Source organism: Poecilia mexicana, unplaced genomic scaffold (assembly GCF_051168715.1).
Source record: "Poecilia mexicana isolate PSO_F unplaced genomic scaffold, ASM5116871v1 scaffold_13, whole genome shotgun sequence".
NCBI lineage: Eukaryota > Metazoa > Chordata > Actinopteri > Cyprinodontiformes > Poeciliidae > Poecilia > Poecilia mexicana.
Window position 1 is genome coordinate 10369597 of NW_028263382.1, and position 23315 is coordinate 10392911.

The 23315-nt window shown below is 38.6% G+C and overlaps 1 protein-coding gene across 1 annotated transcript in view; it reads right to left on the bottom strand.

Annotated features, from left to right (window-relative positions):
* The window catches only part of tenm4 (teneurin transmembrane protein 4), a 214969-nt gene that overhangs the window by 12665 nt on the left and 178989 nt on the right, over window positions 1-23315 (bottom strand). The window contains exons 26-29 of the mRNA XM_014980901.2: window positions 19651-20528; window positions 13647-13819; window positions 8734-8969; window positions 1442-1738 (exon numbers count right to left, since the gene is read on the bottom strand). Of these exons, the coding sequence (XP_014836387.2) occupies window positions 1442-1738; window positions 8734-8969; window positions 13647-13819; window positions 19651-20528 (1584 nt within the window). The remainder of the gene's footprint in view (window positions 1-1441; window positions 1739-8733; window positions 8970-13646; window positions 13820-19650; window positions 20529-23315) is intronic.

The window sequence follows — 23315 nt, forward strand, 5'->3', positions numbered from 1 at the left end:
AGCAGGAGTGCTCAAGTCCAGTCCTCGAGAGCCACCGTCCTGGAACTTTTAGATGCATCCTTACTTCAACAGACTGGGATCAGCTCGGAACAGCCCTGGTAACGAGCTATTCATTTAATTCAGGTGTATTGGAGTAGGGATGCATCTGAAAGTTGCAGGATAGTAGCTCTTGAGGACTGAACTTAAGCACCCCTGCTGTACGAACTGGAGACCCCCAGGTCAAAGTGGGAAACACCTTGCAAGGTAGTGGAGAATGACCGAGCTAAGATCCTGTGATAATGGTCAGCTAACCAGACATTGTGATCATTGATAAGGAGCAGAGGACTGACGTTGTGCTTGATGTGGCTGTCCCAAATAATGGACACATCAAGAAAAATAAATAAGAAGAGAGTTACGAAGGGGTCAGGAGAAGCCTACCATATGAAGGCAACTCTATTGAACAGGATCATTGGAAGACTTAGGGCAGTGGCCTCCACACTGGAGAAGTGGCTCCACCAAATACCTAGAGTAACATCTCACGTCTCAGTTTGGAAGAGCCGCCATCCGAGGAACAACTAAGATACTATGAGGACCCTCAAGCTCCCAGGCCTCTAGTAGAGTACCCAAAAATGATGTTTTCACATCCGTACCCCTTTACGATGATGCACATCTTTGTGGTGGTCTAGTGAAATCAAATACATTAACATTTGTGTTTGTAACAGGAGGATATGAAAAAGTTCAGCAATTTAACAAGCCACTGTACATATGATTGTATTTACAATCCCAATAAAAGCTTCAACATGTAGTACTGTGTATTTTCGGATGAAGTTCAAACCATGAAATTTGAGTTTGTATCCCTCTACTATTAAGATTTTTTTACATGGTGTCATAAACATGCTTTTTCTTTTTTTTGCCTGTGAGCTTTTGCAATCTGAACAGCATGAAGTAACTGAGTATTTCCCAACTCAGCAAGGCACATTTTAGAAGCAGTAAATGATGCCTTTAAATCATATGCAAGGTTGTCTCACCAGGTTGCTGAAAAACTTATGATAGGCTGTTAAAAAGGTGACTGGCTGCCATTTCTTATCATAAATGTCTAAGCTGGAGAACAGCAGCTCTTTTCTCTTCCTCCCAAGCATACCTTTAATTAGAGAGCAGGAGGCGACATTTCTTGCTGTTCTTTTCATCTGAGCTATTTCTGGTTGAACTTTGCTGCCAGAGTGTGGTAACAAAGAATCATGTCTACAACGCACCAGACACTTTTAATTATGTTTTGGCTGATATTTGTGCAAGAATCTTTCCGTGTGCTGCAGATACCAGCTAGGAGAATTGCAAGTTAATTTATATATCTTCTCTAATATCTTCTGTCAACTTTCCGATGCACACACCCTTTCTTTACAGTATTTATAACAGTTTTATATTGAAACCATTTATTTTCCTTTAAAAGTTTAAAGGTGCTTACCTTTTCGAGGTAAGTGTAGCTCCAATATTTACCATCAGCAAATATCTGGGACGTGATTCTGCCGTTTACGTCGTATTCCATGCGGACAGACATGGTGCCTCTCTGGACCCCCGCCACATGCCCCCCAGAGGAGTAAGTGACGTTAACTCCGTTGAGACGGCTGCTTGGAGCCCACAGAGTGGGCCGACCAGCGTGATCATAGTGGATCCGTAAAGTGAACTTCCTGTGATCATCATAGACCTTTTCTGTCCTGGTGATCCGATCAAAGTCCAGTGACAGCAGGTTCCGGTTATGAACCTGTTGGATAAAAGACAGGAGATGTTTTGAAATGAATGACGTTTGGACGTTTAAAATCTTGGAAAGAAAGTGGTGCATGTCTTTTTAAAAGGAGAAAGTTTAGCAGAAGCACTTGATCATAAAGGAGTTATCGGTTTTTTTTGGTCTTATTAAAGCTTTTAATTTTAACGGTGGAGCTGTATCTCAAGCCAGCAGGAGCAAAAAGAAAGTAATGAAGAATTTCAAAAATTCTTGGTCTGTGTAAAGACAGAGCAAAGTTCTGTTATGAATTAGACATTTGAGTCACATTGATCATCAAAACTCCTTTTCTCTGCACACTGAAAAATGCTTATGAGTCACAGATTCTTTTCATTGTAACTTTGACATTTCTGCAAGCTGCAAAAGGAGGAAAAAACATCTTTAAATCCAACTGTGCAAAGAGAGTAGCTTAGGTGATCTGAGAGCTTAACGAAAACAATGAGCTCTAGTTTCTCTTTGCTCAAACCAGAAAATAAACACCCTGAAAAGTGTTGACCTTAAGATGCAGAATCTTAGCTATGGGTTCAGCACATGCATAGCATTTCAAACACTAATCTATTATGATTTTGGTGATTTTTACTTTTTTTTCTAAAACACAAAAACATTGTATTTTAGTATTTGTATTTAGTTAGCAATTTGCCAACTCTGGAAAGTACCTCCTCTTGAGTCCAGCCTAAACCCAAACTGTTAGTTTTGTTAGTTAAGTATTGAAGCTGCTGCTCTCAGACAACATTTCTCCTCAATTCGTTTTTCTAACCAGACAAATTCCCACATGATTCACGTTATGGACTGAAATTTTAGCTTCCTCTACTTTCGTCTTGGCTCATCATCATCTAATGCATTGACGCCTGAGCTCAGGGTTATGAATGTCATCTCTCTTGGGGAACCTTTGGTTGGGTTCTTGGCAGCCTTGTCACTCACTTTCAGACATTGTGTAAAAACGGTGCCTTGAATTAAAGGAATGCATGTAATATATACTTATACAATACAACAAAAATGTGCAGCAGCAGATAGTCATATTGAATCCAACAGGAAACGAGGGGATTACGAAATGATCCCCATTCATGCTTCAAAAGCTTATATCCCTTCCCTTTAGGGATATAAGTGCATCAAAGAAAATGCTGTTTGTTGATGTAAAGACTTAAAAAGTTCGAGGCGTAAGCTTTAATGTATTTAATGAACAGAGAAAAAAAATCCATATTTTTCAGTATTTGACCTGATGCTCACCAGTCAGAGCCGATCAAAGCCAAATTGGCCATTAACTGCGTAATGAACGATTTTTCCCACATTAACCTTACAGCAGGCTTTTTTTCTGGCTTGATAAAAATGCCTGATATGGATAAGAAATGTCAGTGGCTCAGAAGTTTGCTTCTGGCTAGTTTCCTGAATCATCCTACTGAGCAGGTCACACGGGGGCTTGCTGAGAAACCCTCCCTTTTTTCAATCTCACTCCGAGGAACGCATGCTTAGGTCTCTCATCTGTGAAGGGACAATTACACCAGAGGCAATTAATGCCACTGATACCCAATTGAGAGGATTACTTTAAGTAAAACCAAGAGAGTTAAGAGCAGGAGAAATCCATGGATATTTAGACCAAGCCAAAGAAATTCAACTCCAAGACTGAGGAAGATGAGGGTCATTTAGTCAAGAAATGAGAACAGGGGTCTGTGTTGGGATTTGCTTTATTTTCATTTTTAAGAAGAAATGAGAACTGTTATCTTTCAGACTTATCCAGAGACACAGTAGTACCCCTGCAATGCAAATGCCAGGCAACAGCGTGCAAAGGCAGCATTGTGGGTAGGTATTTCAGCCTTCCAAATCACTTTTTTTTTTTTTTCAAAAAATTTTTTAATATGATTGACAAAAAGAATCCGCAAGTTGGTGTGTATTTTCCTCAAATAATTTGGATTCATATTACAATCTGTGAATTTTACCGGGTCAACCACCACAACTTAATCTTAGGTATGTTTTAAATATGCATTAACAGGCACCTTGGTAGTCTAGTGGGTTAAAGGGGAATTTATGTACGATGGATGAAATTTAACAAACCAAACTGCAATACGTGATGCTGAAGAAGTTAAAGAAACACAACTTTTCCAAGACAATCTACCATGTGCCTTAGGGTTTCTTTTATGGGAAAGAAAAAGGCCGTTCCGTATCTACTGAGACACTTCAGTCCTTAGTGTCTCAAACTATTTCCAAGGCAACAGAGCTCTGCTTTCTGTTAGAGAAAGTTTATCATGCCGCGTGAGCTGATTTCCAACAGACTCATCTTGTAGAGGTGAGAAAGGAAAGAAAAGCATCTGACAGCAGAGATCCAAAGATCCCACGAGAACAGGAGCCCACTCATGGGGAATAATTTTCAAATTGGATGCCGTCTCTTAAGGGAATATCTCAAAGGAAATAAGTGAGAGGAAGCAAAAAATAAGACGATAGTTGCAGCTCACTACACTCACAAAGGTAGATTTCTAACTGTTCTGTGAATAACACATTACTGGGACATCAAATCTCCAAATCAATAGGAAAGATTTTTGCGTCAAGTGACAGTCTCAATTTGTCATTTTACAAATCTGCCTTTAATCATTTCTGGTGATTTATTTAGTCCTCTGGTTGTTTTCCTCAATAACAACAGTGGTGTTGTCTTTCACTGCAGTTAAAAGAAAACATTTTTCTAACTTGTATCTCTTTTGAACAGCAAACTCAACATGATAATGCACTATGATAATCCTAAGCTGTTACGACACAGATCTCAGCTTTGTCTCTGTTTTGTATTCAGTGATGAAGAGGATAAAGAGCGCTGCGATGGTGCAGCGGCAGCCCCGAGGGTTCTCTCATTATTGTAAATTAACAACCTGCCCAAACTAAGAGGAGGGTTTGTTATCGTTGAGGGATACGGTCACTGTGCCTCATGAATGTAAATCAAAAAGGAAGTCTGAGGAGGGGATGGAGAGCCAGAGAGGGATGCAAGACTGCAGAAAAAGGGAGAAAAGCAGCCTTTTCAGAAATGCAAAACCCAGCGAGTGTAGTTCCACAGCGTGACAAAGACGGTCAGAGGAACAAACTGGAAGTCAGACAGAAGGAACCTGCTTTCCCCTGTCGCCTCTGCTCACAACAACAGATGTCTGTGAAGTTGGAGGTACACAGCTGCATATCTGTTTTATATTCCGACGCCCCCGCCCTGCGACCCTCCAGCCGCGCGCTGCGACACTCTCACCCTGCCGCCCACATAACATCACTTGACATGTCACTCAAGGTCGCTCAATGATTTCAGCTTCGTTCATCCCCTCTGTTCTTGCCATTAGGCCTGCTCCCATTTCCCAACACAACCCTGGGGGGCCGTTGTCTGTAACGTACATTAGACACTTTCACTTCCAAAGGGGACGACAGGACCATTAAATGAACAGCCAATGACAGACAAAGTGGCACCTCCCCATTAGCAGCGTTGCCTCCCAGAAACGGAGGAGACAGTCTAAACCAAGTTCCTATTGGCTCTACATGGCCAAGACATGCAGAGCATTATTATGCTTTGCCAATGGGCTCCGGTTTGAAACACACCTGTTGGTTTTCTGTGAACATGATGATTTGGTCTCATATTATTTAACTGAATTTCAATGTAGAAATGATAATTACAAATCAGAGCAAAAAGATGAGTCAGAGTTGTTACCCAGCATCTGTTAACAGAAAAAGGCTAAAAAAAACGCTTAGCATAAATACCAATGTGCTGCTGAGGTCACATAGAGTGAACAGTTTGAGAACAGTAGAGAACAAACAGCCTCATAAGAAGCAAGGAACCCAACATGAATTAAAGTGTGGAGGAGAATAAAGCAGGGCTAAATTATAAAACACTATCCTAAGCTTTAAGAATCGAGAAAAGAACAGAAATGGCACCAAAACAAACGCGTCAAGACATGGCAATCCACCTAAACCAGCAGGCTGAAAAAGGACAGCACTACTTAGAAAAGCAGCCAAGACACCGAGGGTAACTGGAGCAGCTGCAGTAATCCACAGCTCAGGTGGGAAAAATGTTGAAAACTGTTAAGCATATAGCTAACGCCAAAAGAAACCAAAAGGAAGTCTTATTTGTGTTTTACCACAAGCCATTCTGGCAGGCACATTATTGCATTTTTTTTCCTCATCTTCCCTCCAGCTCCCCAAGGGGCCCCTAGTTCTTCCAGGTGGCTCCCACTTTGATAAACACTGGTTTAGATGAAAGCATATTCTTCTGATAGAATTGCCCAGTCAAAGTCTTGATCGAAATCCAATTAAGATTTGGTGGCAAGACTTGAAAAAGATGGTAGAGACATCCCATTAAAAAAAAAACAAAATCCTGGTTGCATAACATAGTAAGCCAGATCTTCTTATTCAAAATGTACACCACATTTTATTTCAAAACCATTGCGAAATCAAGACATATAGCAGCTTATGTAAAAGAAATGTGTAATGCGTTAAAAGGGTGTGAATACTTGTCAAGATATTCAGACCATGAGGTAGTTTTATGTGACTAATCTGTGATTATGAGGGATATAACAAAAACACCTTAACTTTAACTGTTGTCCACAGCTCAGTCTTATATCCATAGATCCAAATGTTAAACTAATAAATCCCCTGATATGCGAGTCTGATTTTATTTAGCCAACCTTTACAGCAAACAGCAGTAAAGCAGGTTTTTCCATATAACAATGGCTTCACCATACAGATTGTACATTCAACCAAGATTATGATGCCCAGAAAACCCCAGTTTCTGTTCTTTAGCAAATCTGAATTAGTTTATGGTGAAATTTTGAAAAATGGTACAAATAATAATAATAATAAAATATACATTAGGTTTATGAGGGAGGGACTCATCAAGTCAATTTTCATTACCCTAAATTCACAAATAATCAAAATCGTACATTGTCACAGTAAGGTGATTTTGTCAGTTGACATCAAAATCGGGATAAATCAGGAAACCTTAACTGTGAATTTTATTCAGAAAGCAGGCAGATTTTAGATACTATTTCAGACTTATTTTAAAGCTTTATACTGGGATATAACTGGGAGCAGGAGAAAAGCAAAAGTGCTAGCCTGAGGATTTATTTATTTTTCTTACAGGGGGGCATTTACAGATGAATGAACAAATGAATGAATGAAATTTACATGGTCTCCATGCCAGCAGCACGTGGTATCGTTTGTGTTTGCTCCCTCAGCCATAATAAGAGCTTCTGTCTCGTATTGCTCATGGATGAAATTTTAATATAAGAGTTTGCTGGAGTGCTTCTAGAGAGTAAATAACAACAGGGGGACTTTGGCAGCAACTCATTCTTATGTGGCCAGATTTGTTCAGCAGCTTCAAATGGTCCTTATCCAGCTGGAATGTCACAGGGCACAATTCAGGAAAAAAACCCCAAAACATTTATGGTGCTTTTTTTCTACTTTGTTGTACAGTCAATGTAGCTCTTCTTGGAGCTGGTTTTCCTGCTCCATTTTTTCCTGTGGACAGCACACCCTGCATATGGAGGATCTGCTGCTCATCATATCAGAATGAGATGTAGCACAAACAGATAATCTCCCTTAGTAAGTTTATGACAAAACAACACATTTATTTAACATGTTTAGCTAAACAAAACAAAGTAATACTTATAAAGGAAAAACTTCCTCTGCTACGCAGTCGTATTGACATATCATACCCATGTTTCACAGTAATTTTAATAAGATCTCACCGAAGGTTCTGGAGTAACCAGAGTTGTATTTGGCCATATGGAGCAAAATAATAGTGCACTGCTCCTCGCTTACCTGTTTCAGTCCACTGCCAGTCACTCCTACACTTTTCTATTATTTACAAGAAAGAAATTCAGCTGTTCCGACGGTCATGGGGTCTAAGGTAAAAGAGTCCTGTCAATTACAGTGCTCAGAGAACGCTTTTCTTAAAGTGCAGTTAGCATGCTAAAAGGCCAATGTCTGTAAAGCAGCCAACTTCAGCTTTGCTACATAAGCAGAAATCTCAGCTGCTGCAGCTGCTTTATGTAGTCCAAAATGTCACAAAGTGATAATACCCGCACAATAAGCACGTTGACCTAAAACTGCAATTAAATTCAGTGGGTATTTATTCTGTCTTCCTTCAGACTTGAATTCATTTGTAAAAATAAAAAGTCAGTTTTTATGCAGACACTGACTTAATATTTATCTTACCAATTCTGACTGGAGTGGTATTTATTATAATTTATTAGTGAAAAATGAGATATCTAAACTCATTCTAACTGTAATAAACAATATATAAAACCTAAAAAAAAAAAAAGCTAAAACCCGCAAATACTTGAGTCCGCTTCTATAACTAGTTCAAACACCAATTATAACATAATTTGCATTGCTTTTGTATCTCCGCTCTTGTTGGTACAGCCAATCAGCGCCAACGAAAATGATTGACTGCTTTGTAAATGCTAACCAAGTTAAGTAGCATGTGTCCTTTTTTAAGTTTAATTTTATTGTTTAAATTTTAAGAATGGTTTTGTACTAGTTTTTTTGTGTGGTTTGGTTTTGTCTTTTTATGTGACTATGGATGTGAAAAATGTTAATCAAAAATGAATTGCGTACTTTTGGTTCTTTTTTTAGCATTTTGAATAGGTGGAAATTCCTCAAATAATTTGGGCTCACTGTGAATAACTGAATCTGCTCTAGCATTAGCTTTGGCTAAATACAGTGTTGGTATAGTGATTTAGCATTAGTGGAACTAATGTTTATGATTAGTGCTTTAGGGTTAGTACACCTAAAATTTTAGCTAGCAGTGCCCACCACTGTAGGTGGGCACACCAACAGTGTATTAACCTTTGTATTTACTGAGCAGGTGCTTATTCTAAAAAGTTTTAGCATTACTGGTTTAAAAGTTAATCCAAGTATGAACAGAAATATAGAGGTCATCAACAATTTTCAGAGATCGGGAAATGAGCAGTTGACCCAGTGATTTTAGTCATGCATCACTTTTTGCAAAGCTGTGTTCTTACCCTCAATCTGCGTCCATACACGGTGACTTGACCACGAGCCTGCTCCTTCCTCTGTCTCCACTCCACCAGGTTGAGGCCGTTGTCGATGGCCAGGGTGATGTTCCTCTTGCTGACGGTGGGGTTGACCGTCCCGGCCAGCAGGTGGGGCTCGGTATACAGGGAGACCTCCATACCATTGGCAAGAACAAGCCGCAATGAGCCGTCCAAACCAATAAAGTAGCTGTTCCGAACTTGTTCTGAAGATGTAGAGAAGATATTAGAAGCGTTACAAGGAAAGAAACAGTCTAGCTGATGTAAAAGGAGCATGTCTAATATTTCTTTCTGTGAGGCACAAATATAATGACCTAAAATGGCCGCGCAGCAAAAAGGAAAGCCTTTAGCGGCAGTATTTAACCGAGCCACTGTGGTAACGTTGAGTCTGTGACAACAAAGATCAATAGCGTGAGGTTTCAAAGCACCAGTAAAGTAAAATTTTACAGCTGTTGCAGCAGCCTGGAGGATACTGAGAGATGAAAACTATCAAAGCAGCTAGCTTGCCTGTGGCCACAGAGACGGCAGGGCATGCACATTCGCACAGATTCACAGGGGATAAATCTGAACCTGCCTGTTTCTTTCCCTGGGTGACAGCCGCCTATGTTCCACTTCAAGACCAGTGAGTAACGCTACCTCTGAGCATCTCATAGACGTCCACCAAGAAAGGCATTGTTTTGCCTTTTCTAAAGATAATAAAAAGACCAGGCTATGTCCAGTTATATTTTTCTGAACCTAATCAAAAAAATTGCACACTGGCATATTTTGGAGTAGTTGTAAAAATGGTTATGATAGTTTTCCTTGCTTTGGGCAGACAGTGATCACAGAATAGATGATCCGTAGCAATTGTTCACACCCCTCACCACTGCAACAAAGTAAATGTAACTGGTGATATTATTTTTAAGATAAAGAAAACTTTTGACTAGTAAACCATGACCACTCTTATTTTCCCCGTGGTTTAAGAGAAATTAAACAATGGAGTTGTTCATCTACAGTTTCACTTTCAATCAGTTTCACACATTGTTGAAATAATTATGAAAACAGAAACAAAACGTTAAATTGTCACCGACATGGCGATGCTGTACAGAGATAGCAGTGTATTAATTAGAAGCAGAGTTTCTGGTGCTGCTATAGTTATAAACAGATGTATAAGTCAGGATCACTCAACAGAAGCTTTTAGTTTGTTTGATCAACGGTGAAGTGAAGATTTTCATCTTATGTTTCAGATGCTGATCATGACGAACAGGTTAACCAACAGCTAAAAATTACAGCTATTAATGGTCAATTAGTGCCAGGTCAGGTTAAACAGGATGTTTTATTGCCACAGTGCATTACAAAATCTCCACTCAGTTGTATTTTTCACCAATTTTCCTGGAGGGTCTAGTAAGGACCACCTACACTGTGTTTCCTGATTCATTTTTTATGACATAAAATCAATTTTTATTTTTTTCTTTTCTGGGAAATGGATGCTCACTAACACATGTTCTTAAAAATAGAACAGAAAAGAAATACGACTTTGATTACGGGCGATGATTTAAAAGCAGTCACACACCAGGCGTTGTACCATTTATAAAGGTTTTCTGAGATTTGCACCCAAGTCGTCTGCCTTTGTCTGAGCGTTGTAAAATGAGGGCAAATTTCATTTCCTCTGCAACAAAAGTGTGGACGAATTGCATCTGAAAAGGTCAAAACCTTATATCAAAAACAAAGTCATGCTGATTCTATTTATCCATTTCACTGCTATGTTGTTTTGAGGATTAAATCCCTTGTATTGTTTTAGTAAAAACTGTTGAAAGTCTGGCCTACCAAAGTACAGGTTGAGCCACAGGGTACTCCCACTGCAGCAAGTTCTCAAAGAGGGTCAATCCGTAAAGACAGCTATTTTTCCCCTAGCTCTTTTCTTGAAACTAGTTTGCCTTGAGGCTTCCTACATGGAGCTGCAGGCCTTCCTGAGTTAAAGCAGGAGTTAGACACCACTGTTACCACAGCTCCAAAACCCATGGAGCGCTTCAAAATTCAGTGAATATCCATCCATCCATTCATTATCTAAACCTGCTTATCCATGCAGGGTCGCGGGGAGGCAGGTGCTTATCTCCAGCAGTTGATGGGCAAGAGGCAAGGTTAGACATACTGCCGGTCCATTGCAGGGTGTTCATTGCTTGTACAGTCAAAACTGCTGTAATTTAAGCATGAATATGTAATTTACTACAATCAGGCAATCCTTACAAGTAAGTAACCTGCTCAGTAAGGAGAAAAACTGAGGCCATCCCTGGGGCAAAGTCTCAACAGCACCAACTTCACTAAAGACATAACTTTTAGAGTTTAACTTCAAAGAGAATCTAGTGATGGCATGACCAAACAGACTCGACGAGGTGCTTAATTTATGAGGAAGAGGAACATGTCTCCTGTCAGAACAACTCTTCACCCTTTACTTTTTTAAGCAGAGTAGCACTTTAGTTTCTAACAATTTTCCATGTTAGAACCAAAAAACTTCAATGTATTCTATTGAGATGTGTTTAAACACTGATCTGGAAAGTGTAGCCTGAATTTAAATTTAGTTACTTTTAACCTCTAACCACCAGATTTCTTCAATTAAAAAGTAAAAGTCCCCTAATTACTGGAGTCCATCTCCCTTTACTTTAATCTCAGTACAAATTCAGCGGTGCCGTTTGGTTTGTTGGAGAACATTAGTGAACAAACAGCAATATGAAGACCGAGAAGCACAACAAACACGTGGGGAAGAAAGTTGTGGAGAAATTTAAAGCAAGGTTAGGTTATAAAACAATATCCTAAGTGTTTAATGCAGTGGTTCCCAAACTTTTTCTTCTGCGCACCCCCAGTGGTTTCCAAACATTTTCTGCGCCCCCCCTATGGATTACAAATGGCTGTCTGGTTGAAATGACACGTGCGGCGGGGGGGGCATCGACTTTTTTGGGGGCAAAATTAATGTATGTAGCTGAAAATAGACACCAACATCGGTAGCCTACAAGGTACTTGTTAAGCTTAAGGTTCTGTATTGATATTAGCTAGTCATCTTTTAGCTAACATTACCTGCATCCAACAGCTTTACTCAACTCAGTCGGTTAGTTTGGGGGAAAAACTGTGAAAAGTTCTTTGCGTTTTGCTGGTTTGTTGCAGTGATTCCAACACAAACGTAGCTCCACCCAGCAGCAGCAGGTCTCCTTCACAGGTGGAAACCCAGCGCGAGCGTCGTAGCGCTCATGTTGCGTTTAAAGGCGGCTCGGAAAAACAGGTTACAGCATGTTAACAACGGATTAAACAGTTTTAACTGCTGATAAAAGTGACAGAGGACACAAATATGGGAAGTGTGGAAGCCTCTACTGTATCAAATTGACATAGGAATAACAGAGAATTGGCCATTCTAAGGTAAAAACCCAGCGCATACAGTGTTCATGTTTTGTTTTGTTTTCATCCAGACGGCTTCCCGCGCCCCCCCTGCAATGACACGGCGCCCCCCCCAGGGGGCGTGCCCCACAGTTTGGGAACCTCTGGTTTAATGAATCACTAAGCAATGTTAAATCCATGATCCAAATAATTAAAGAGTAAGACCCTACAGAAAATCTGCTAAGACATGACCTTTAACCTAAACTGAAAATTAAATTTAATGGACAACCAGCAACAAGACTTAGAAATTGATGCTCACAGCTGCTCTCTGTCCAGCTTACTGAGCTTGAGATATTTTTCACAGAGGAATTGGCTAAAACTTTCAATTTCTCGATGTGCAAAGTGGATACAGAAAATCCCTCGAGGCTGTATTTGTAGTTAAAAATGCTTCTGCAAAGTATTGACTAAATCAATTCAAAACGCACACTTAGCTTTCCAATTTTATATTTATATGAATATATATACAATTAGTGGTGGCACTTGAAATTTTCATCAAATTAATTTCAAGGTTTGTAATTTTTTTTTTTTGTATTTTAAAGCAACATATAAACATAACATTTTAATTAAAAAACTCTTTAAAAATTATTGAATAAACAGATATATTTTTATAAGTTTTTTAGGTCATTCAACCATCATACAAGGGCAAAATACTATTATACCCATTCAGCTTTTTCTATGAAAAACTACATTAGAAATGTGGACCGTGGACGCTGACTTTGCGGACGTCATTGCTTGCTGCAACATGTTCTGCATTGAAGTGGCATTTTAAGCTTGAATAACTTCTGTGTCTCCTGTTAGCACAACTTGCACATAAAATACTTTTTACCAGCATCCCATCAGATTGCTTTTGAACTAAAAATGATCCCCCAGAAGGTAAAGAAAGGCAGCTTTGTTGTCCATTGCTGTTGGTTGTGGGTCATGTTTAAGGGCGTACCAGAACCACAAAAATACAAAAGTTCCAGTAGGAAACTTTGTATGTGAAAAAAAAAAAAAAAAAAAAAAAAAAAAAAAAAACGATCAATGGCGTTTACCTTTTTATCACATTGAAATATATCTAATCTAATTCCCAAGTACTCCTTGTTTATATGCTGGTCTATTTGGAGATCCCAAAAAATCCATTTGAGATTCACGGTGTAACATAAAATGTTATGTTACACCTTGTGTTTGTGTGTGAATACTTTTTGAAATTACTGTGTTGTGTGAACACTATAGGATATTACTCATGCCACTAGGAAATGGCTACACACCCTCACAGACTCCATTGATGTCCCTCAACCAATAAAGTGTGATGTCAAACCAGAGGGATAAAGTTGAAAGGTTTACAGTCAGGCAGTGCAGTAATGAAAAGAGTGTATGTGCAATTGCATTTTATCCTTTCAGATGACAGTTTAATGTAAATGCTCGGTTTGACACACTGTGTCTGTGTCAACGAATTTGGGTCTCAGACAAAAATTGACTCCCATCACCGAGGCACTCACCTTGCAAAAGTGTGTAGAAGTTGCCAGAGGCAGACAGGTTGGTGGTGACTGTGATATCCTCTCTGTTGGAGCCCTCTGTCTGGATGCGGACCGAACTGTCGGCTTCTGTGCGGTAGCTGCTTACTCTGCCGGTGGGGTAAGTGATGTTGGTTAGTCGTCCGTAACCGTCGTACCTACGATAGAGAGTATTTGAAATAAGGATCAGCTGTAGGGAACAGAACCAATTTAAAAGAAAAATGACATCTACTTCAGCAATTATGACTTATTCTCTGTTAAGAAAGTATTTCAGTGCTAACCTGGTGCCACAAACTGCAAAATGCGATTGTAAAAAGACAGCAAATCAACCAGTGTAGAAAAGAAAAGATAATAAATTCAATAGTCACCGTTAATTGTCGTGGCACAACAAGCTTTAAAAGTAAAATCTTCAGAGGAGTAATTATACAACCATAGAGTTTTGAAGATTTTACCTTTTTCAACATTACATGGAAAAAACATAAATTCAATTACTTTATAATGGATAACTTCTAATGATAGAAACCTGTAATCAAGCATTGCATAAATAAATATTTGCACCTTTTATTGCAAGATTCTTCTGCTGATTTCAAATGACCTACACATTTTTTAGTCTCAATAAATGCTCAATTAAACTAAAACAAAGTAGCATTTCAAAGAATTATGTTGGTCTGTCATAATAACATAATAATGAAGCTGTTGTTTGATCTTTCTGTTTGCATAAGGCCATCTGCACTTACATTGGAGTTTCATATGAGGCAGGAAGAGATGATGTTCATGTAAAACAGGGTTCACTGACGAATGCTATGTCAGAATTTGGAGTGTGAATCTGTATTTTTATCTGTTTAAAATACCTATAATTAGCAAAAGTGTTTTTAGTTAACAGAAAATAATTTTCTGAGAGTCACATTTATGGCAATTTTCCAGCTACCTTTAACTCAGTGGCTGTTGGATAATATGGCAGAACTCCAAAGTTGTACCAAGTGTCCGCTTTTGTTAGTTGTGCTTGAAATGCTACAGGAAAAAAGGGTAAACTTCTTCTAAAGAGAAAGGTTTCACAGCAAAGATGAGAAAGCACAAACCTTCTTGGATTTGGAAAACATTTTATTAGCTTAAAAGATTAGCAACATCACCTAATCTCATTATGCAGCCTATGAAAAAGGAGCACTGAAGTGCAAATCCTCTGAGAGATGCTGTCTCTCTCCAGCCTACAAATCAGCTCATCACATACAAGAACATGAGTGGCCAGATTGTTTCATTCTGCTCAGAGAGCACGTCAGCATTGAACAATTTGAAATCTTTCAGATTGCCTGTTCGAGGAGTGAGTGAGCAGTACATTACTTAGAATGAAGACTTTTATCTGTGCACTGAATACATATTAGAACGCCCTCCTCTATGTTGCTGCCTGCTACAATAAAGCCTCTAATAAATGAGACGGCGGGTGCTGGTTTACAGATATTTCCTCAGTGCTCCCATCTCAAATGTCTAATATGGAAAGGAAGAGTGGGAGAAGGATCATCTCAGAGAGATAAATGTTATCTGATCCAAGCTGGTGCAAGGCACTGAGATTCATGCACATTTCTTCCACTCCAGGAAATAGAAAATAGCATCGTAATTAGCATCTAAGCATTTGATCTTCCCTGTCTTCATCTTGTAAACAAACTTAAGCTTTGAAAGCATACATTACTCATGATCTAAATTGTACAGTCTAGCTGCTTAATTTATTCAGCTAGTTTGCCTTCCTCACAAAAGTCCAGTAGACAAATCTTATTCGCATTAGGTGGCTTGATCACTGACCCACACTCTCTTTGTCTCAATTATAAGCCGTGAGCTAGCTAGCTGAGCTGCTAATGGTTGCTGCCTGTCTCGGCTCAGCTGCCCATTAGTTTGCTTTCCTTGAACAAGAGGGGCACACAGGGGCAGGGTGCTCAAAAGAAGCAGAGAACTGTTTCCCCATGGTTGGCCATGAGTCTATTCGGATCGCATCAGCTCTGTGTGACATGTTAGCTCTATGACCTTTCACGCTAGGGCCCAACAATGGGCCGAACACTTCATGTCAACATCACCTGCAGCACAGTAAATGCCAATTTTACGTGGGATTTTCTTATTTTGCTTGCTGCCTTGAATTTGAGGGGATATAAAAAATTTTAAAAGCTTATTGTTGCAATACATGAGCTAAAGCTAAAGACTTTAGCGTGCATGTGGCAAACTCGAGACCTGTGGGCTAATTATGGCTTTCCATAACTATTTCTGTGGAAGCAGAACTTCAGCATATCGCTTGTGTGCTTAAATGTTTTATCAGTCAAATCAAATCAGTTTTTATTTGTGTAGCACCAAATTAGGTCAGTGTGAAAAAATTAAGAACTACTTCTTGAATGCAGAGAAAATTATAACATTTTTAATGGTTTGTTAAAATGTGGTTTTATCAATACATTCTGCCACAACCAGCCTTTTGAAGATAATCTTAATGGGAAATGAAAATGAGTTCGACACCACTGCTTTAGAGAACTAGTGCAGCTTTTTGCAACACATTTCTCTATTTCTACTGGCTGTTGAAATTCACATTACAGCGAAATTATAGCACTGCATCCAAGCTGAGCAGACTGTAACAAACAGTTTCAATTAATATTTATAAATATGCATCAGACCTGCTGTGTTTAATTTAGTGCGTGATATTCAAATTTTTAAACACTATTAATGCTTGTATATTATTTATGTCAAATTCCACAGAGCAGGGGTGTATCAAGGAATTTTTTTAAAGAGGACTAAATGGGGGCCAATTGATGATCTTTGGGGTGTCACCAAAAATCAAAACCTAGTGTTAAACTTTAAAGAGTGATTCAAATATTGATATAAACATAAATACATAAATCACTTAAATAATTGTAACTAATTCATTCCTTTTCCTAAGAAATTAAAAATATCCACACAAACTTTCTATCTTATAGTAGAAAGTGTTTTGCTTCTTGCAAAAATCTTTTTTTTTCCAAATGACTGAACAGGTTATTGCAGAAATACAATAAAATTATGTGTGACCTCAAACCATTTTGATTAGCAATAAATACTTAGATTACAGGTCAAACTGTAGGAAGACACTTTAAAAATTTACTCAAAAGAGACACTAAAGTCAGTCGCACAGTGGCCCTCCAATTTCCTACAGTTGATCTCAAAGTTCTCTTCTCCTCACAATCATCATCAGCAGCAACCGTAATCTGTTGTAAGATGTTTATAGTAGAGTGGTCAAAAGTTTTTGGGAACATTGATTATAGTAATAAAATTATTTAAGGGTCAGAAGTATGTTTGTGGATACCATAAATGTCAATGGGAGTGAGGTTACCAAGGGTTACAATGAAAAGAAAATTCAGCAGACATTTATTGTTCCCTAGTCGATTCTGAGTCTTATATCTGCACCTAATGAGAATATCCTTTGATCTACACACCACGGGATATAATCACATAATTATTAATACCAGCAAATGTTTAGCAGGGCTCTTTGTTGGATGGAGATAAATGGCGGTTTTGATGGCAGCGAATTCTGCTTCAGAGCCTCAGGTGGTGTTCTGACCTTCAACGCTAATTATTCAAGGAAAAACAAATGCTCTTTATTTGGTCTAAATGAAACATGGATGAACTGATTTGCCTGCAGGTAAAAACAAAGTTATTGCTCGACTTGAAAGAAAAGAAGCAGGAAATTGAGTAATTGAATATCTCCTTTGTTTGGAGCAGACTATAATATGCAACTTTCATAGGAAAAACAACCCCCAAAAAATACAAAGGTAGATATATTTTTAGGAACAAAAGTTACAGTAAATATGTTAATCCAGATTTGTTTATTTCAAGGCATTAAACATATTCAAGGCAACTTTCTGCTTTGCATTTAGTTGTATGGCTGTCATGGTAAAAGGAAAAGATTAAAAACAAACATACGTTAACTTGAAATACTAGTCGAAGAACTCATATTAATTTGACCTTTTTCTCTTTAAAAACATTATAACTGATGCTGTATATTAGTAAACAGATTATGATTTTTTTTTCTCAACATATAACATCAAACTGGAATATTCTAAAGTGCTACACTTATTCTCCATGTCTGTTTATTCACACGAACAAGAAATTCTGACCCTGAAAAACTGTTCTTATTCCATCTTTAAAAAGTCCTTTGTGCAACTTCTGCTCTATGATCTTCCTGTTTCTTTACACATAAGCAAAGGTTGCGGCTCGGATCTAATAATAACCGCAGCTGTTTTGCAGAACGTCAAAAAATATATACTTAAAATTCCAAACACCTAGTGTGTGTTTTGTGGCCAGAGGCAATTTTCTCTACCTCCAGAAATGCAAATATTTGGGTGCATTACTGCTTTCCACTTTCATTCGAAGCATCTCAGGTGACAGCTGAATCAAACACAGGTGATAAATGTGTGTGCATATTAAATGGAGCGTCTGATTACGTGTCAAAGTTACATTCAACTGGTGAGGTGTGACAGATGTCTGAACAGCAAATCTGCTTAATCACATGTTTTGGGATGACATCCTGTTAGCACAGTTCCCACCTTTTGGTACAGCATGTTAGGATAAGGGACAGGCTGCTCAGCACAACTCACAAGAACATGAAATCCTGCGCTCATATGCCGAAGAGTGTGGGAGGGTTTTCAATTGTTCCCACTCGATGTGTGGTTCACCTCAGCCAATTACTACCTCTGGCTATTCTATTATGACTACATTAATCAGCCTTCACATCCCTACGGGTTAAAATTTTCTACCAAGCAGATGCATCTCTATCCATCCTGTATCCAACAATGGAGGGTCTGCAGTCTGTCACTGCAAGGAGGTGTGCAGATGAGTAACATATCACCCGGTAATCCTATTTGGTATGATAACAGCAAATAGGATTACACTCATACTTCCACAGGTCTTGCATTTTCACGGACTTGACATCCAGCCATAAGAGGGGTGTTCATATGCCAAAAAACACTAAATTCACTTTTCTACGAAAACGTCTTAACATAGGATGACAACACAGAATCAAAAGCAGAGATGGAGGCATGAGTCTGTTAGACTCACACTGAAATCTCATAAATTATCTTTACCTCATCTAATTAGGGGTGAAAGTAAGGCAGTAAGTGCAAATCATTCGAATAAAATGACTTACTTATTTTGTGAGAATCCCTGATTAAAAATTCCCAAGCCTGTTTGGCTTCTGATCCAAAGAATAGGATTGGAAGACCCTTGTAACCCTACATATCACTGGTTACAGACTACAGATATTGATAACAAGTTAATCAGTTTAAACACCCAGGATATCCAGGAGAGCAAATTCTTTTTCTTTTTTTTTTAACCTATTTTGTAATCAAGAGATAATCTCTAGACAATGTGGCTTAATGTTTAATCAATGTGAAACTGTAGTGGAATAGTAAACAGATTTCAAGATAAACGTACTAATTGTATTCATATCTACATGTGGTTTAAATATGGGTGAATTTGATAAAAGTCAACGCCTTAGTTTTAGTTATATTTAGATAAAATGTAAACTAATGGGTCAAATTTTCAACATATTTTTTGGCCTACATAAAGATTAATTCCTAGTTCACAGAGCAGGAAAATGCCAACCATATCCAACTTTCCCACAATTTGTCATGATATTAGATTTGTGCCACTTCCAAATATGGTGGGAAATTGGATTAATATGCAATAGTTTTTAAATCGTTGGCAGTCTGAATGGTCATGCTGCATTTTATCTTCATCGCTGACAAAATTCTGCACCAGAGGAAGCTAGACATGGTAAATCTGGATGTAAACAATGGCTGAAAATTATAATTACAAAATTATGAAAGAAGTCTGTGTCACAAAAGGCCGTTGCTAACTAGTTGTCCTTTATTTTTACTAGCTTCCTTTGTTTGTCTTATGATCTTGTAACAATATTGTAAGCTCTCATTGCTGAATAACTTTAAAATCAATTCACAGACTATTGGTAATGTTTCTTAATATTACTTACTCAAAGAAAGTGGTCCATCCATTTTCATTCGTCTTAGAAGAAAGAAGTCCTGAGCTCCCATGATAGGTCATTACAGCTAGTTCTTGACCCTGTGCAGCAACAGTTTTGAGGGCGTTGTTAGTACCAATGGTGAACCAAAAGGTCTGCCCATCAGGGACCATTAGCCACAGAGGCATTCCTGTAGTGTCTCGTCGGATGGTCACTGTATTCTTGTTCTTATCTGTGATACCACTTATATCTCCCTTTCCTGTGTAGGTCAGATTGTAGAGATGGTCTCCTGTTGTCAGACTTTGTGTGAAAATGTGGCTGCCGTTGGAATCAAACAGATAGAGTTCATCATTAATTGGAGAGGATACCTCGTACATACTGAGAGGATTCAGAAAGGGTTTGTTTTTCCGCACGTAACGAATACGAATGTTTCCAAGATCTGCAATATAGAGCTCTCCATCTGGGCACACAGCAAGGGAAGAGGGCGCGTTCAGCTTGGCGTCCTTGGCATAGCCTCCATCTCCAGAGTAACAATCGCAGTTGACGTCATTTTTGCAGTCGCAGCCACTTGGTGCCCCTGCCACCAGAGAGATCTCTCCATTGGTGGACACCTGTCGCACTCTGTTGATTTTCTTTTCATCAGACTCGGCGATGTACAAAACACCATTGTGTGACACAGTCAAGGCATTTGCTGACTCCAGAGTTGCATGGATGGCCACTTTGCTCATCAGAAAGTGATCAATGCCAGGTACTTGGCAGTGCATGGGGCGGCCTGCTACAATGCGGACTTGATGGTTCTCTGAGACTTGTAGAACAACATTGTTGTCCAGAACGTACAGAGAGTTGTCCATGGGGCTCACTGCCAGGTCTGTCGGCCACTCAAGGCGCACCTAGAACGACAAAAATATATTTAAAAAATCAGCTTCAAGTTACAAAGAAGATAATGGAAGAAATATGAATATTAGGCCTCCACGATGTCGGGAATACTTCTAATAATGTGCTAATATTGGAGCTAATATTTTGCTTACCGCTTTAGTGTAAACTCTGAGGAGATTTAGCATACTTAGCTTCACCTAAGTTAACTCTCCTGGATAAATTCTAAAGTGTTGTCTTTTATAAACTAAGTTGAATAAAGCTTGACATCTTTATTGAGGTTTTGGTCATCAAAACCGCAATAAAGGCCATGAAAACCTCAGTAAAGTTTTTGATGACCTTTATTGATGCTAAGAATTCTTCAAGTATTTACAAGTTTATATCCATCAGCGTCATCTAATGCACAAGTTACAACACAATGGTTTAGATCAGAGCATAATCATTTGTTACTCAAAGTGTGAAAAGAAAAATACAAGCCACAATTTTCAGATCAGATTTTCAGTTTGCTTCATGATGACCTGTCACAGAAAATTTCCAGTAAAAAAACACATTAAAATAGCCGTGATGTGACAAAATATGAGAAGTTCAAGGGTTTTCAATAATTTTGCCCCACATTATTATTATTATTATTATTGCTATAATACAACAGCACAAGTCCTTGAAAAGAGACAAGAACACCCTCAACAAACAAAAGCCTGCACTGCCTTTGGCTTTTTGAATTATTAGTTATTGTTCTACTGACAATGTGTCAGGCTTTTAACAAATTGAAATGATTGGATTAATCCCATTTACTGGCCTCCTTCTCCCTTATTGTCCCACTGGGATCTCTAAGAAACATAATCTAGAGTGTCATATTTCACCGGGAGCCTGGGAGCTCACAGGAAGGCTGCTGATTAAATCATGGACCAAAATACAAAAAGTGCTACTGAAAATGCTATTTGCCCATAAAGCGGGAATTCAACAACTCTATGCACAGGCACAGGAATAACAAATTCCCCAGCTTTCTGATCTTTGCATAACAAAATAAATAAGTCTTAGACTTACATATAAGCCCTTTAGTTTACTATTGAGAAGTGAATGCAATGCTGCCAGAATAATTAATTTGAATCTGACAGGACATTGAGTTCAAGTGGAAAGAGAAACAACTTCAAGCATCACATGCAGTTCATATCCTTTAAACCTCCAGTCATTTTTCACAGGAATCGGGGAGGATTATATAATAGGATAGATGACATACAACAAACGGGCAACTGACAGAAGATACATGTCAGTTTTCAGTGAGCAAAAAACTGCGTTTACTTGGGTAATGAAAGGGGGGGGGGACTTTAAATTTCTTAAAACCTATTTCTTGTCAACACTGCGGGTTAAATATTTCATGAGCCTGAGTGTGGAGCGGCTCAGGGGACCTGCCTGTAAGGAGGTTTTCACGCCACTCTGACTGATGAGGGGATATTTCCTGAGCTGTCGTCCCACATGCTGTAACCCGATCACAGCCTGCACTTTATACAGTGGGGCTGCTGTCAGCAATGCCTGCCTGATAGGCCTTTTGCCAACCCCACCCCAAAGGAAAAAACTCCCAAAAGAGTGTTCATGAGGTGGGGGAGCAAATCCCAGATTAGTACCAACACCAAGTTTTTTGGGGGGGATATTTGAAGGCTATAGAGGATTTTCTACCTTCTTTCAGCCATTTCTTTTCTATAGGGCTTGGAAGGTTATCAAAGAAAGAATAAGATGCCATTTTTACTAAATTCTCAATTTAAATTGAATGCCAAAGTTTGAGACTTCATAAATCTTTTTAAAGCTGCTAACATCCCAGAACAGGTTACCAGAATGAACTTTAGGGCTTTAAAACCTGCAAAAAAATATTACATTAAGACTTGGAAGACTTTTCTCTTGCTGTTTATAGCATAGAGTTGTGCAGTGCTGCTGGTCTTCTGCCATTCAAGTGGCCTAAAGAAGGCTGCTACACCTTTTCTTATATTTCCAAGGCAAATCTATGCATACACAAGGTAATCCACAGTGCTTCAACGGAAAAGCTGAAAAAATAAAGAATAAGAATAAATGCATTATATAACAGAAAATACAGTGAATGAAGGTGTTGGTCTGAGTTTTTGATCAAAAACTCCTGTAAAATTGTAAACATTGAGAAGAACCAGACTTTCTAAGCAAACTAACCAGACTTTCATTAAGGCGGACTAAACAGGACTGAAGTGAACACACCCTTAGTATCTCCAGTATTTCAGGGGCAACACAGCTACAAACAATTTTTAAAAACCAGGTGAGCAACAAATCAAGACAGCAGCTTGTGAATTCTAGGTTATGAACTGTTTCTGTCAAAGATACATAATTCAGTTTGTAAAACTTATTTAGATGCTGCAGTGATTCTGGAGACACAGAATCACTGCAATAACCTGTGTGCTCAGGCTATTGGAGCAAACATTTGTCTTATTCTTCGAATTTTGTCTTAAAAATATCAGCAAAAAAATTGTTGGACTTGTATAAAAGTTCAGGAGAGAAATGTGGTGAGAGATTTGTCAGCCTGTCAACAACAGTAAATAAACTTTGGGTATTGTTGCTGTTTTTGCCAATAAAATCAGAAAGATATAACTGCCTTGCTGTTTTTGAATAAATGTCACAGTGAACTTTAAGCTCTGTTTTTCTCCAAAGGCATTTAGCTTCTCTCAGAAATCAGAAATAAGCAAAAAATAAAGACAAAACAGGCCATATAAGATGTGTCTGGAAGACAATAGTTGAAACCAGATTTTTACATACACTGAAAAAAGATACAAACACATTTTATCTCA